Genomic DNA, 13,723 nt, shown 5'->3' on the forward strand with positions numbered 1-13,723 from the left:
CGCAGGGGCGGCCCGCCTTGGGACTCCGGGACCGGACGTGGGTGCCAGGCCTCACCTGGAGCAGGGCCGGGCGGTGGCGGCAGCGCAGGTGGCCGAGCCGGGCGGCGGCGGCGCCTCCTCCCCCAGCCCTGGGCCGCCGGCGGGGCGGGGGGGGGGGGGAGGGGGGGAAGCACTTAAAGGGGCAGGAGCTACTGGGGTAGGGACAAGCGCTCGGGTAGGGCTGTCGCGAAGAATCCGCTGGGGGAGGGGGAAGCCGGTGGCGTCTCCTAGGGGCCAGAACCAGGAAGAATCCCAGATGGAGGAAGAGAACAGATCCCCAGGAAGAAGAGACAGAAACTTCTGTGGTGAAGTGGGGGATGGTGGTGGGTTAGAACCGGAGGACCTGGGATAGCTCCACCCGCGCTCCGGGAGACACCGGCCGAGATCTCTTCACAAAGGAGGGCCAGGAAGGCAGTGAGAGTCACAAGGACTCCGGAGGAATAGAGAGGTGTCCGAGAGGAAACTCACGGCCGAGCCTGCTGCGGGTAACGCACCGCGGCCCTACTAGGTGAACAGGTTCAACTCCTCGGGAGCTCAAGCCCTACCGCTGCGGGGAGACGCAGCCTCCTTCCCCCGGCACGACCCAAGTGTAAAAGCTTCTGGAATCAGGAAGCCACGAGGGCAAAGACCTCCTAGGCCTGTCAACCTCAGTCTTGCCTCTGCCTGTCTCTCAGTGACTGGAGCGTGGGGGGCCGCCAGTAGCTGCGCTGGTGAAGCTGATGTGGGACCGTGAGAATCGGCTTTATTCTAGTTCAGTTTTCCCCCAACCACCGCCACCCTTGCAGCAACCTCTGGGGCAACAGGAAGCAGCTGCTCAGTGCAGCCCCCACCTGGTGGTGGGTCGGGGTGGGGGAGGAAAGAAGACAGGGACTTAAAAAGGCCTGGGAAAAAATAGAGGGAGAGGCACCTTAAAAATTCTCCAACGTGACCAAAAGTGGGCTTTACTTTAGAGGGGAGGCCACCAATGAGTGCTGTAAAATATTTCTTGAATCCCAGCAGCTTAATGGGGAGGCACAAGGGACTGGGGGGTTGAAGGGGCGGGAGTGGGGCGGGGGGGAAGCCCCCACCTAAGGGGCAGTCAAGGCTCTTCCCTGAGGCTGGTGCTTGCCAACGCTGACGATCCCTTGGTCAGCAGCCTCACCAGCTGAGTCCTGTGCCCCTATAGTCTGGTTTCCCCTCCTTCTCCCCCCAGAAGAGCAAAGGTTAGGCCCCACCCCTGCTGAGTCAGCCAGGGAGGAAGGTAGGCATCCCTCAGGCCTTCCCGGGGGCTGGTCCTCATACTTACTCATGTCAGGCTGGCAGGGCTCCAGGGCTGGGACCACCAGCTCCTCACTGTCCTTGGTTCCCCCTTCACGTGCAGGCTGGTGTTAGATCCTCCCAAACTATGAGCTGGGAACTAGCACGAATCAAAAAGCCAATGTATGCTTCCTGCGAACCACAGACTGAACTGCTGTAGGGTGATGTCCCTGTGTGACAGACTGGGGTGGGGAGGGAGGAGGGAGGGGCGGGGCTTTCTCTGGGTGGAGAGGGAGGAGGCGGTGAGGACAGGGCCGAACCAGGAGAAATATGGAGGAAGGTTAGATCTGTGTTGACACCCTAGTGGCGTGGTACCAGGAGTGGTGAAGGGGGAAGGAAATAAATAGTTGCAGATAGTGAGAAGGAGAAGGTTCTCGATGAATGCTAAGAGACAGAAATGTGTGGGGGGAGGGGTAAAAGTATGGGAGAAACCACCTTTAGGATCCCAGTTCCTAGGTCTTTCTGCATCTAGATAACATGGGAAAACAGAGCAGAGAGGGTGGACCCATAGCCCGGGGACTTCTGCGTCAGCTTGTTACCCATTCCAGAGTCAAAACCTAGAGGATGTGCCCACACCCCCGTAACTCAGCATTTCCCCAAATCCAGGCTTTCCTAGGGGCAAACTACTGAGCACAGGAGGCTCAGGGGCTCCACCTTCCGGCCAAACCGTGACACAGGACAGGCTGGTGCCAAGGACGTCAGAGGCAGATGGGAGGAAACTTAAAGGTCCCTACTCCACCCCTGGCACCTCTCCCAAGGCCCCTCCCCAACCTTCAGCCCCCAGGGGCCTCTGAATTGGGATCTCAGTTTATCCGGCCCTGCTTTTACCCAACTTGAAAGCCTCGGGGTGGAGCTTATAGATTCAGCCTCCTCCTTAGGACAAAACCCCCAGCTGGTTTGTAAACAGTCATTAGCAAAGAAACATATCCCAGCAAACGGCCTTCATGGATTTCAAAATGGTGAGATCAGTTCTTGCAAAGCCTTCAGTCCTACCACCAGAGGGCAGATGGGTCTGGGTCTGGGCCTACAAAAGAACATCGAAGGGAACACCTAATGGGCACCAAATCCAACCCTGCACTTTAACAGGCAATTGTTAGGTGGCTATTCTTGTAATCCTGCCTAAATGAAGCCTAAAATGAAGGGAAGATTGTCTACATTCCATTATTTAGCTCAGAAACTCAAGCCCAACAACCCTGAAAATTACCTCTTAAAAAATTTTATTTTGGCCACACCACAGGGCATGTGGACCTTAGTTCCCCAACCTGGGACAGAACTTGCACCCCCTACAGTGGTAGGAGTCAACTGCTGGACCACCAGGGAAGTCTCTGAAAATTACTCTTCCTGTAACATTTTTTCCCCAATTTTCTTAAGGAATTTTAGCAAACCTCAAAATAGGCCTTAAGGAACTTTATATTCTGCATTGCCGCAAGGAATCAGACATACAAGTCTTGCCCAGAATATGTTAGGAGGTAGTAGTCAGGGACACCTTCTGAAAAAAATGGTGGTAATAGAAGAGAGCCCTTTTGACTCAGTTTTCATCCCTCAGAACATGCATCATTTCCAAAAAATTTAACTCACTGATTGACCTGTGCCTTCTCTTAGAATAGCAGTTATTTCTAAACCCATTTTCCCCAAAATGTTCTAAAAATCCTTTTGCTTTTTAAAAAAGTAGGACTGTACTACATATATTTAAGAAGCAAAACTCAACTTGAAAAATGACATAAAAGGGCCAAAAATGAGGCCCTATTAGGATCCCATCATTCCCAGGAAACCCCCTCACAAGACTAAACTATTCAACAATGCAAGACAATGGCTTTTCTTTTTGGATGACCCCATTTTCTAAAATACTATTAAAAACTTCAGTACTGGCTGTGTTGTCAGGACCAAGAAAAACAGACAGATGTTGAGGGATGTACATTTTATTGGAAACCTTAAATATTCTTCAGACAGAACACAATGTCTTCAATCAAGGCTCTCACGTGGCCTACAGAGAAAACTGCGATTTCCGGATTAGGGGCGAGGAGAGGGACACCATGGAGGATGAGTGCTTAATTTGCCAAAAGGACCCCCTCATGAGTGCTCTTCAGCCAACTTATCAGCTTTTGCCACAGCTTCTTCAATGGGTCCCACCATATAGAAGGCCTGTTCTGGGAGATGGTCATATTCACCTATATGGAAAAAAAAATTCAACTGGTGAGAAGTGAAGGATATTAACTTCTACAGTGGTTACATACCTCACCACTTGAGGCCACCAGTCAGAACGTGATGAAATCCTGTCATCTTAGGTTCTTTTCTTTTCTTAAACTCGCCTCACAATTTACAAGAAATGCTACAGTACAGATTAAGAATATATGGTCTGGAGTCACATAACTCAGGTTCAGATTCTTTCTGGCTGTATGATAATGGGGCCAGTTAAACTTTCCACGCTTCAAGCTTCCTAATGTGTAAAATAGGATAATAATGCCTTCTTTATAAGGATGTTATAATTCACTTAGAAGAGTAGCTGGCACTGAAAACTAAGACTCACTAAATATAAGGCTCACTCTCAGATGGTATTTTCAAAGAAAATTGATGGAGAATAACTTATTTTCATATATAAATTATGTAATTAGGCATAATATATATTGCTTGATGGTTCCTTGAACAGGAACACAGCACAGCATTCAAGGGAGTTCAGCTTCTATGCCACTTTATGTTCAGCCTTATACTGGAAATCTCACCTGCCAAAATCTGCTGGAATCCTTTGATGGTCTCCTTGAGGGGTACCAGCTTCCCCAAATGACCAGTAAAGACCTCAGCCACCTGGAATGGCTGAGACAAGAAACGCTGGATTTTCCGTGCACGAGACACAGTTAACTTGTCTTCTTCAGAAAGTTCATCCATACCCAGGATGGCAATGATGTCCTGGAGGGATTTGTAGTCCTATGAAAAAACAAGATTAGAGACGCCAAGTAAATATTTACATTCCTCAAATTTGGACAAAACTTAAGGGTTAATACAACTTTATATTCACAATGAGCTTTGTATAGAGCATTTTAGTACTTTACTGCACTTAACTGAAACAAATCAGTTAAATGAGGGTCATGAGGGCCCTCAGCTAAGACTGGTATCTTGTTTCCCCTACTCTGAATCTATCAGGTGCTGTTATAAAAAACTGCGACTCCAAACCTGGAAACTCAGGAGACCTCATTAACACTCACTAGGAATACTAGTCTCTTCTTTCCTTGCTCTAAAGCAAATCACACAAATTTCCAGGAAGATCTTGTCCTAATATAGTCCCCAAATTCCCTCTACGACTTTATGGCCACTGATCTCACCTGCAGAATCTTTTGCACCCCGCGGGCAACATCATAATGCTCACTGCCAACAATGTTGGGATCCATGATGCGAGACGTGGAGTCCAAAGGATCCACAGCTGGATAGATGCCCAGCTCAGCAATAGCACGGGACAACACAGTGGTAGCATCCAAATGGGCAAAGGTAGTGGCCGGGGCAGGATCCGTCAAGTCATCAGCAGGCACATAGATAGCCTAAAGTGAATCAAGAACCCATTAAGAGCAGCAGGAAGCCAAGTAATTCTACTTAAACCATCCCCTTTTCTGACCCCTCCTCATTATGTTACTCTATCTTCTCAATATTCAAGAGTCCAATGGAGACTCTTACACTCCTAATGCAGAGTATTAGTGGTTATATATTATCTGGTTCCTCCAAGTTGTAATGGAAGAATTTTCATTGTTACTCCTTTTGTTCTTCATCCCACTTTTTAACTCTAAACCAAAACACTCGCCCTACTATATGAGAAAAATGAATCATAAAAGTTAAAAAAATTTAGACAAAGTTTTTGATAATTTTACTATATATACCATCTACATACATTTGAAAATTGTAGTAGCCAGTGTAGTACATATTTAAAGCTCACTTCAAAGTTCTCTTCAGGTTGGAAACCACTATTTTGTGATCTACATTTACATATACACCTTCAATTAGTTCAGATGAGTGGTTTCTTAATCTTTTAGGGTCTTTAACATGCACACACAAAATTTTAAATATTATTTAAGCTCCAGTACTTACTTAAAAAAAGTAACAAGATTTTATACCTCTGTACATGCCTTTACACAAATTAGACCTTCATCCATTAATTGTTCTCACCTGTACAGAGGTGATAGATCCCTTTTTGGTGGTGGTGATTCTTTCCTGCATGGTACCCATGTCAGTGGCCAGGGTAGGCTGATAACCCACAGCAGAAGGGATTCTGCCCAATAAAGCAGACACCTGGGAAAAAAAAGAAAAACCGTTATCATTAGCCTTATCTGCATCATTCCATAGAAAGGTCAAATGAACCAGGTTCTCCCAAGCCTACCTCTGAGCCAGCCTGGGTGAAGCGAAAGATGTTATCAATAAACAGCAACACATCCTGACCTTCTTGGTCTCTGAAGTACTCAGCTACAGTCAGCCCAGTCAGAGCGACCCGGGCCCGAGCACCAGGTGGTTCATTCATTTGACCGTACACCAGCGCTACCTGCAGCAATTATAAACAATCAGAAATCCTGGCAGAGGAGTGTGAAAGTCATCTATCCAAGGTCACCAAATCAGAGAAACTACCAAAAAACTCTCCTCCTCAGGTGTCTAGGTTTTTGTTCATAAATTTCCTTTTCCTTTTAGAGCTGCAGTTCAAAACAAAAGATAAGTTCTTTTATTACTGAGGCAAAATTCTTCTGGCAGGAAGGAAATAAACTGTAAATATGTGAAAGGCACAAAATAGGGTTGAGACATTAAGAACCACGTTTGATGTCCCCAGAATTAGCTTCCAAATGATGGGTCTAGATATCAAAAAAACAAAAACCCAAGAAATGTTATCTAATATTAAAAAGGAAAATGCAATGTACATGAGTGTATTAGAAACAGGGGAAAATACTGATAGAACTTTCCTTTGTAGGTCCTAGGACAATAAAATGAAAATACAAAACAAGTCAACTTCAACAGTTTCCTGACACTACTTATATGGACATCAGCTCAGTGCTCACCTTAGAGGTAGTATCTTTTAAGTTGATAACACCAGACTCAATCATTTCATGGTATAAGTCATTGCCCTCACGGGTCCTTTCACCAACACCAGCAAACACAGAGTAACCACCATGGGCTTTGGCAACATTGTTGATTAACTCCATGATCAGTACTGTCTTGCCGACTCCAGCACCACCAAAAAGCCCTACATGAGGTTGAGAGAAAACAAATTAAGAATTTCATTTCCACAAAAGCAAACTTCAAAAAAAAAATTTTGTTTCTTTCCATCTTTTCCCTTCTCAGAAATGGCATCTGGCTTCAGCAAACTCAGAAGAACGAAAGTCAGAAGCTGCTCATCAGTGAGGGATGTTATCTCAGTAACCACTCATAACATGGTAGGATTTGTTTCCCACATTAGGTTTGGAAAATATCTACCTGTCATTTAACATACCAATTTTGCCACCCTTGGCATATGGAGCCAGCAGATCCACAACCTTGATACCAGTAACCAGAATTTCTTGTTCCACACTCATCTCCACAAATTCAGGAGCCTCAGCATGAATAGCAGCAAATCTGTAAAGGCAGATGAGAAGATCAGTGTCTATTCATCTTATTAAAAAGTTCTTCTCAATTCTCAAGCCTAACCCTTTACTCACAGTCTCATCTTTTATATAACACTCTAGACAAATTACCACCCACCATCGAGCCCAAATACTCTGCAATAAAAGGAATTTCATTATCTCAGGAAGCAATAATCCCATTCCCTGACAACTCTGTCATGAAGTTTTCCTTTTACAGAGTCTAAACAGCACTTCTTCATATACCAATATGAAATACAAACACCACTGGTATTAAGATGAACTGAAATAATCAACCTATGGAGTTCAGTTTTCTTCTTTATAATCAGATTTTCTGCATCATTCATTTTCTTCATAAGAAATTGCATTGTGTGGTTTAAAGAAATGACTAGAGCAGCATTTTAGGGATTCTCTGCAGAAAAAGTCTGCTATAGTAGATGGTGCCACCTTAATGTATAAAACGGCTAGGAAAAAGTTCCTTTGTGTGTAGATACAACAACAGGAATACTTACTGCTTGGTTTTGATGGGACCCCTCTCATCAATAGGTTCTCCAATGACGTTCATGATTCTACCCAAGGTCTCAGGGCCAACAGGAATTCTGATTGGTGCACCAGAATCCAGGACTTTCTGACCTCTAACCAAGCCTTCTGTACCATCCATAGCAATGGTCCTTACTGTGCTTTCACCTGTCAGATATAGGCATTGCAGGATTACACAGAAGGACAAACTGGCTTCGTGGTATTTAATTAGGTTGTAGCTGGCATTAAACACCTAAGTCAACCAAGACTTCTTCTCAGTACCTAAATGTGGCTTCAGCAAACTCAGAAGAACGAAAGTCATTTTGATAAAATCATCATAGAAGACAGCCTGGTTTTGAGGGATATTTGGGTCGAACAAGATCTTTAGTATTCCTAACAAATTCTACTTACCCAAATGCTGAGCCACCTCCAAAACCAGCCTGGTCTCCCTGCCTTGCACCTCCAGGGCATTTAGGATGGGAGGCAGTCCCTCATCAAACTGGACGTCCACCACTGCACCAATGACCGCCACGATGCGCCCGGTGGTGGCGCCGGCCTTTGGCGATGGAGATGCTTGAGCGGCATAGTCTCTGGCTAACAGACAAAAAAGATGTTAAAGTTGCGGTTAGCACAGTTAAAGGTCATCGGACGCCCGGACTTAACTCACAAGGACTAGTGAACGCAGCCCAGGCCCGGCCCCCTTCCGCTTGCACGGAAGGCGGGTCCAGAGGGAGGGCCGCGCTGGAAACGAAGAGCGAGCCTTCACCATCTTTCCATCCTCATGCACAAAACTCCATTATTCGAGAGCGCGAGCGGTGCCCCCATTTCACGGGAAGGTCAATGCACCTGCTCGCACTATTACGTCACACAGCGCCCCTCTTCCAAAATAAGACGGAATTAGATTGTCCCTGTTCTTGTTCTTCCGCCGTTAGAGGGCAGGGCGCTGGCCCTGGCGTCCTTCTAGCACCACAGATCCCTTAGGCCGGAGCAACTATTGGCCCCAGGCTCAAGGTCATGGGACGACAGAAGCGAACCCAGCTGCTAGAGCAAGGCACTTACCAGGCTGGAACGCTGCAGGAGCGGCCCGCAATAAAAGCTGGGCTTGCGGTAGCGGCGGTGAAGGGCTGAGTCCCCGCAAGGCCCCGGAGGCTGAGGCAGCAGCCACACGACCCACAAGTCCCAACATGGCGGAGCCCGGGTGGAGACTGAGCGCTGCAGCGATCTGGCCTCCAACTGCCAGCAGTTGGAGGCGAGACCCACTCTGCGGTAGGCACGGCCATTGGGTAATTTTTCTGCTTATCACTCTGGGCGCTGCTGCTATAGGCCAATAGTCTCTCATCTTCTCAATCATTGGCCAAAATTCGTGCTAATCTGAATTCCTTTTTTTATTGGACAATGACTGGCTCGGTGCAACCCTCAGAACTTTGAAACATAATTGGACAACAGGGATGTCAGTCGGAGAGAGCCCTTGGAGGAACTGCGTTTGGGAAAGGGGCCGAGTTCCTGTGCGGAAGCACGTGGGCTGTCTTTGGCTGTCCTTGGGCTCTCTCCTTAGATAGGACCTTGAGCTAGGTGACAGTCTCAGGGGCGGTTTTATGGAAGTGGTAGCCTCATGAGGCAACATTGACTGACCTTGGCTAGTAGGAGTCTTCTCTAGAGTCAAACGGTTTTTCTTCCGCAGTAGGGAGATTGGAATTTTTTAGACAATTCAGCAGGTCGGGAATCTGGACAGAATTAAAGCTACAAATGAAAGACACTCATGTAAACCAGTCTTTTAAAAAATGTGTGCTGGGCATTGAGGAGGCAAAGATAAATAAGACTTAAAAACAGATGAGCAAACAATACAATAAAGTGTGATAGGTCTTGGTTAGTACAGGGTAAAACAGATGGAGGAAGGGATAAATTTAGGTCATCTAGAAATGTGAAATGTAGGTGGAATTGCCTTTAAAGTGGAAGAGGTTGACAGACCTGTTGGGAAACATCCGTAGAATTCCTAGGGTAAAGTAGGAAGGAAGACTATTCCATTATATATTTGTATTACACAGCATGTTTCTTTTGTGGTACTGCAGGTGAGGAAGGTTTCAGGTGAGGAAGGGGAAAAAGAGGCGAGTAAAGAGATGAATGGAGAAGGCAATGGCACCCCACTCCAGTTCTCTTGCCTGGAAAATCCCATGGACGGAGGAGCCTGGTAGGCTGCAGTCCATGGGGTCGCTAAGAGTCGGACACGACTGAGCGACTTCACTTTCACTTTTCACTTTCATGCATTGGAAAAGGAAATGGCAACCCACTCCAGTGTTCTTGCCTGGAGAATCCCAGGGACGGGGGAGCCTGGTGGGCTGTCATCTCTGGGGTCGCACAGAATCGGACATGACTGAAGCGACTCAGCAAAGAGATGAATACAGAGAGAAGAACCAGTTCTCAGGGCCTTGGATGGGAGTGGAGGCAGGGCAGAGGTAAGTGTGTGGTCCTTGAACACGAAAAATCATAAAATAAATAGGACATCCTTTAATGTAGTATTGACTTTATTTAAGGTATTTGGGAGCAGGGTGGAGGAAACCCTTAATCTATTAGAACAAACATGGCTAATGACAAACATGGCTGCCGGTCAGCATGAAGCTACTTCCCCAGACTTTCTCCAACCAGCACACATTAGTTCTTATTTTTCTGCATGATAGTTGAGTTTTCTACTGTTTGGTAGCAAGAACTACAAAGAACTTAAAAGGAGAAAGCAGGAACATAAGAGAATTAGAGAAAGTTTAATTTGAAGTGCCTGTGGTTTCCCAGGTGGCGCTAGTAGTAGTAAAGAACCTGTCTGCCAGTGCAGCAGACCAGAGACCTGGGTAGCATCCCTGGGTCAGGAAGATTCCTTGAAGAAGGGCATGGCAACCCACTCCAGTATTCTTGCCTGGAGACTCCCATGGAAAGAGGAACCTGGTGGATTACAGTCCATAGCGTCCCAAAAGTTCACGTCTAAAGCAATTTAGCATCCACACAGGTAATCTTGCCTAGTAAGAGGGAAAGAACCCAAGAAAACAGCAATGTGTATGGAGCAGGTAGAAAAAAATAAACCATCTTGGGAAACAGCAGAGGAAAAAGAAGACCGAAGAACATACACTATGCAAGAATTAAGTAGAATATTAAGGAGAAAGTGGTCAATAGTATCAATGACATAACTATGCTATAAAATAAGGGCTCAAAAGAACTTGTTGGGTTTGGCAACTAGGAATTCATTCTGCAGTGATACAGGGTCAAAGAATTTCAATGGGCTGCATGCAGGATATACATTTTTGTTTTGCAACTTGTGCTCTTCCGATTACACGGGGCAGCATCCCATTTAATAGGAACCTATACATTTCACTTGCTTTTCTCAACTATTAGAGTTGAAGTTTCTATAGAAAGGATAAGATACTTAAAGTGTATTGCCCCTGGAACCAGACTGGGTTTAAAATATTTTTACACTTACTAGACATCATTGAGCAAGTTTAAAATCTCTGTATATCATCTTCCTCATTATAAGAGATGAGGATTATCTCATAGAGTTGTCTCAAAAATCAAATAGATTAAAATGTGAAAGAAGCATTTAGAAAAATGTCTGGCACATAATCAGTACCATATTTGTGTTAAGTAGTCTTTTTACTTACTATTGACTTAGTGTTAAGATCCTTTGGTTCTGTATCATCACTTTTGGTTGTGGCCAAAATTTTTATTAACCATCAAACATTTAAACTGACACTTCACTTAATCCAGGTGTCCAAAGAAAGATTTCAACATAAAATTCCAGGTAACTGAGGCTCATCACTTTTTGAAATGTTTTTACATATTTAGGATATTATCAGGAAACTTTATTCTTTGGGCAGTTGCTGCTGCTGCTGCTAAGTCACTTCAGTCGTGTCCGACTCTGTGTGATCCCATAGACGGCAGCCCACCAGGCTCTGCCATCCCTGGGATTCTCCAGGCAAGAACACTGGAGTGGGTTGCCATTTCTTTCTCCAATGCATGAAAGTGAAAAGTGAAAGTGAAGTCGCTCAGTCATGTCCGACCCTTCGAGACCCCATGGATTGCAGCCCACCAGGCTCCTCCGTCCATGGGATTTTCCAGGCAAGAGTACTGGAGTGGGTTGCCATTGTCTTCTCCCTTGGGCAGTTGGGTTACATTAAACAAATCTTTGTATCACAATGCAACGCTAAATGCTCTTAATGTGGATATATAAAGCTATTTCTCCACTATGCTCATTCGTAAATTTTTAATTTTTCTAACTCCTTTGCTGTCTGAAATTAGATAACCTGCTCAATTTATAATACTGTCTAAAATCCACCTGCAATGCAGGAGACCCATTTGATTCCTGGGTGGAGAAGTTCTGCTGAAGAAGGGATATGCTACCCACTCCAGTATTCTTCTGGAGAAGGCAATGGCACCCCACTCCAGTACTCTTGCCTGGAAAATCCCATGGACGGAGGAGCCTGGTAGGCTGCAGTCCACGGGGTCGCGAAGAGTCGGACACGATTGGAGAAGGAAATGGTGGTTTACTCCAGTGTTCTTGCCTGGAGAATCCCAGGGACGGGGGGAGCCTGGTGGGCTGCCGTCTATGGGGTCGCACAGAGTCGGACACGACTGAAGCAACTTAGCAGCAGTAGCCAGTATTCTTTGGCTTCCCTGGTGGCTCAAACAGTAAAGAATCTGCCTGCAACGTGGGCGACCTGGGTTCAATCCCTGGGTTGGTATGATCCCCTGGAGGGCATGGCAGCCCACTCCAGTATTCGTGCCTGGAGAATCCCCATGGACAGAGGAGCCTGGCAGGCTACAGCCCATGGGGTCACAAAGAGTCAGATACAACTAAACACAGCACATTATGAAGTTCTGACATATTTTGGTCTTGCTTCTTTCTTGATTTCTAGATAGCCCAGGTAGTATTTCATGTAAAATACAAGTTACTTTCCATGGGATAAGAGAGATCACAAAGACTGAACCTGAAGTTAATTTCAAATTAACTAACCTCTCAATTTATGACTGGAAACCTTATGAATTTCACCTTAAGGTGAAAATTTTGTTTACCATGAACTTTTCTTTTGGCTGAGCAGCAGCTTTCGGAATCTTAGTTCCCTAACTAGGGATTGAACGCAGAGCAGTGAAAGGACAGTCCCAACCACTGGACTGCCAGGGAATTCCTTACAAACTCATTTCAACTGCCATTCATAGTGGCCAAGTCCCACATTCATTCAGTACTTTGTCTCTACGATATTTTTTGACAATCATGTTGGGTGATTTCAAAAATAATCCAATCAATTCCCTGGCTTCAGAATTTTTTAATCTTTTCAATTCCAATTAGTTTTGAACTGACATTCCACTTAAGTATCCTACTCAAGTTGTACCTCAAAAATCTAATATTCTCGTCAGACCACAATTTTTTTTTTTTTTTTTAATGCAAGTAATACATGAACAAATTGTAAGCACACAGGATCAGGATAAATCCTTTCATCACTACCCAAATCTCATTCCCAGAAATAAGCATTAAAAAATATTTTGCATGTATGCATTCACTTTCATTCCATCCCATGTCCATAAAACATATATTCTTGTCTTTTAAAAAAACTTCAGTGGAGGCACACTTCAGAAAACGTAAGGTTTCTGATCTTTATGTTTTTGAGAACTTTGTGTCAGTTTACATTTTTGGTTGTAGCTATACCTTATGGCACAGAAATGTGTAATAACTTACTCCATTAATGGTTATTTGGATTGTTTTAAATGGCTATTACATGCAGTATTGAAGGAAAAAAGAAATCTTATAAACATGAGTATACCATCTATTGCTTCTTTAAAATTACTAGAAATAAAATGGTTTAATGTTCATTTAATTTAAAAAATTTTATTTTGTGCTGTGCCACAGGGTTTGTGGGATGGGGAAACCTTAGTTCCTCCACCAGGGAGTGAACCCAGGTGCCTGGCAGTGAGAACACAGGATCCTAACCACTGGACCAGCAAGAATTACCTATGTTTCTCTCTCTCTCCTTTGTACCTTGTAGATTTTGCATCATTCTTGGAAGAATTTCCCCATATCGTTAGTAAGAATCTGAACTTTTTGCAGTGAGTGGGCCAGGAACCACCAGCACCAGAATCATCTAAATCTACATTATCTACGATGGTAATCACTAGCTATATGGGATTACATGATAAAATTAATTCAGTTTTCAGTCACACTAGCCACATTTCCAATAGTTCTTTGCAGCTGGCACGGACTCTATCAGACAATGGAGACACACAGAACAATTTCATCAGTCACACTGGACGGG

General features: G+C 45.0%; 2 protein-coding genes and 2 non-coding genes across 7 annotated transcripts in view; all 4 read right to left on the bottom strand.

Moving 5' to 3' along the window:
- Positions 1-1,502, bottom strand: part of BAZ2A (bromodomain adjacent to zinc finger domain 2A) — a 35,038-nt gene extending 33,536 nt beyond the window's left edge. For 2 of the 4 annotated variants that reach the window (XM_044941514.2, XM_044941511.2), the window contains exon 1: positions 1,325-1,501. The gene's annotated coding sequence lies outside the window, so the exon portion shown is untranslated. Of the gene's footprint in view, positions 1-55; positions 182-1,324 lie in introns of those variants that run through there. The other 2 variants (XM_044941513.2, XM_044941512.2) reach the window with 2 other exon arrangements.
- A 1,736-nt stretch (positions 1,503-3,238) lies between these two features.
- ATP5F1B (ATP synthase F1 subunit beta) lies at positions 3,239-8,654 on the bottom strand. Its single transcript, XM_006074987.4, has 10 exons — positions 8,496-8,654; positions 7,848-8,030; positions 7,430-7,604; positions 6,791-6,912; positions 6,360-6,544; positions 5,696-5,854; positions 5,485-5,607; positions 4,653-4,865; positions 4,056-4,257; positions 3,239-3,503 (listed from the first exon to the last, which is right to left on the bottom strand). Exons 1-10 carry the CDS (start codon positions 8,620-8,622, stop codon positions 3,406-3,408), a joined length of 1,587 nt encoding a protein of 528 aa, XP_006075049.1. The 5' UTR covers positions 8,623-8,654; the 3' UTR covers positions 3,239-3,405.
- Positions 6,634-6,704, bottom strand: LOC112584805. The gene has a single exon (XR_003109203.1). It is a non-coding gene; the product is annotated as a small nucleolar RNA SNORD59 (small nucleolar RNA).
- Positions 7,707-7,781, bottom strand: LOC112584804. The gene has a single exon (XR_003109202.1). It is a non-coding gene; the product is annotated as a small nucleolar RNA SNORD59 (small nucleolar RNA).
- Positions 8,655-13,723: the final 5,069 nt, after the last annotated feature.

This window comes from Bubalus bubalis, chromosome 4, assembly GCF_019923935.1.
Source record: "Bubalus bubalis isolate 160015118507 breed Murrah chromosome 4, NDDB_SH_1, whole genome shotgun sequence".
NCBI classification, from domain to species: Eukaryota; Metazoa; Chordata; class Mammalia; order Artiodactyla; family Bovidae; genus Bubalus; species Bubalus bubalis.

Excerpts from the sequence above, each read along its gene's own strand:
- ATP5F1B (XM_006074987.4), bottom strand. The coding sequence starts at position 8,622 with ATGTTGGGACTTGTGGGTCGTGTGGCTGCTGCCTCAGCCTCCGGGGCC. Across the intron at positions 6,913-7,429 it reads GGTCCCATCAAAACCAAGCA|ATTTGCTGCTATTCATGCTG; the intron begins GTAAGTATTCCT and ends CTGCCTTTACAG. Across the intron at positions 6,545-6,790 it reads TGCCAAGGGTGGCAAAATTG|GGCTTTTTGGTGGTGCTGGA; the intron begins GTATGTTAAATG and ends AACCTCATGTAG.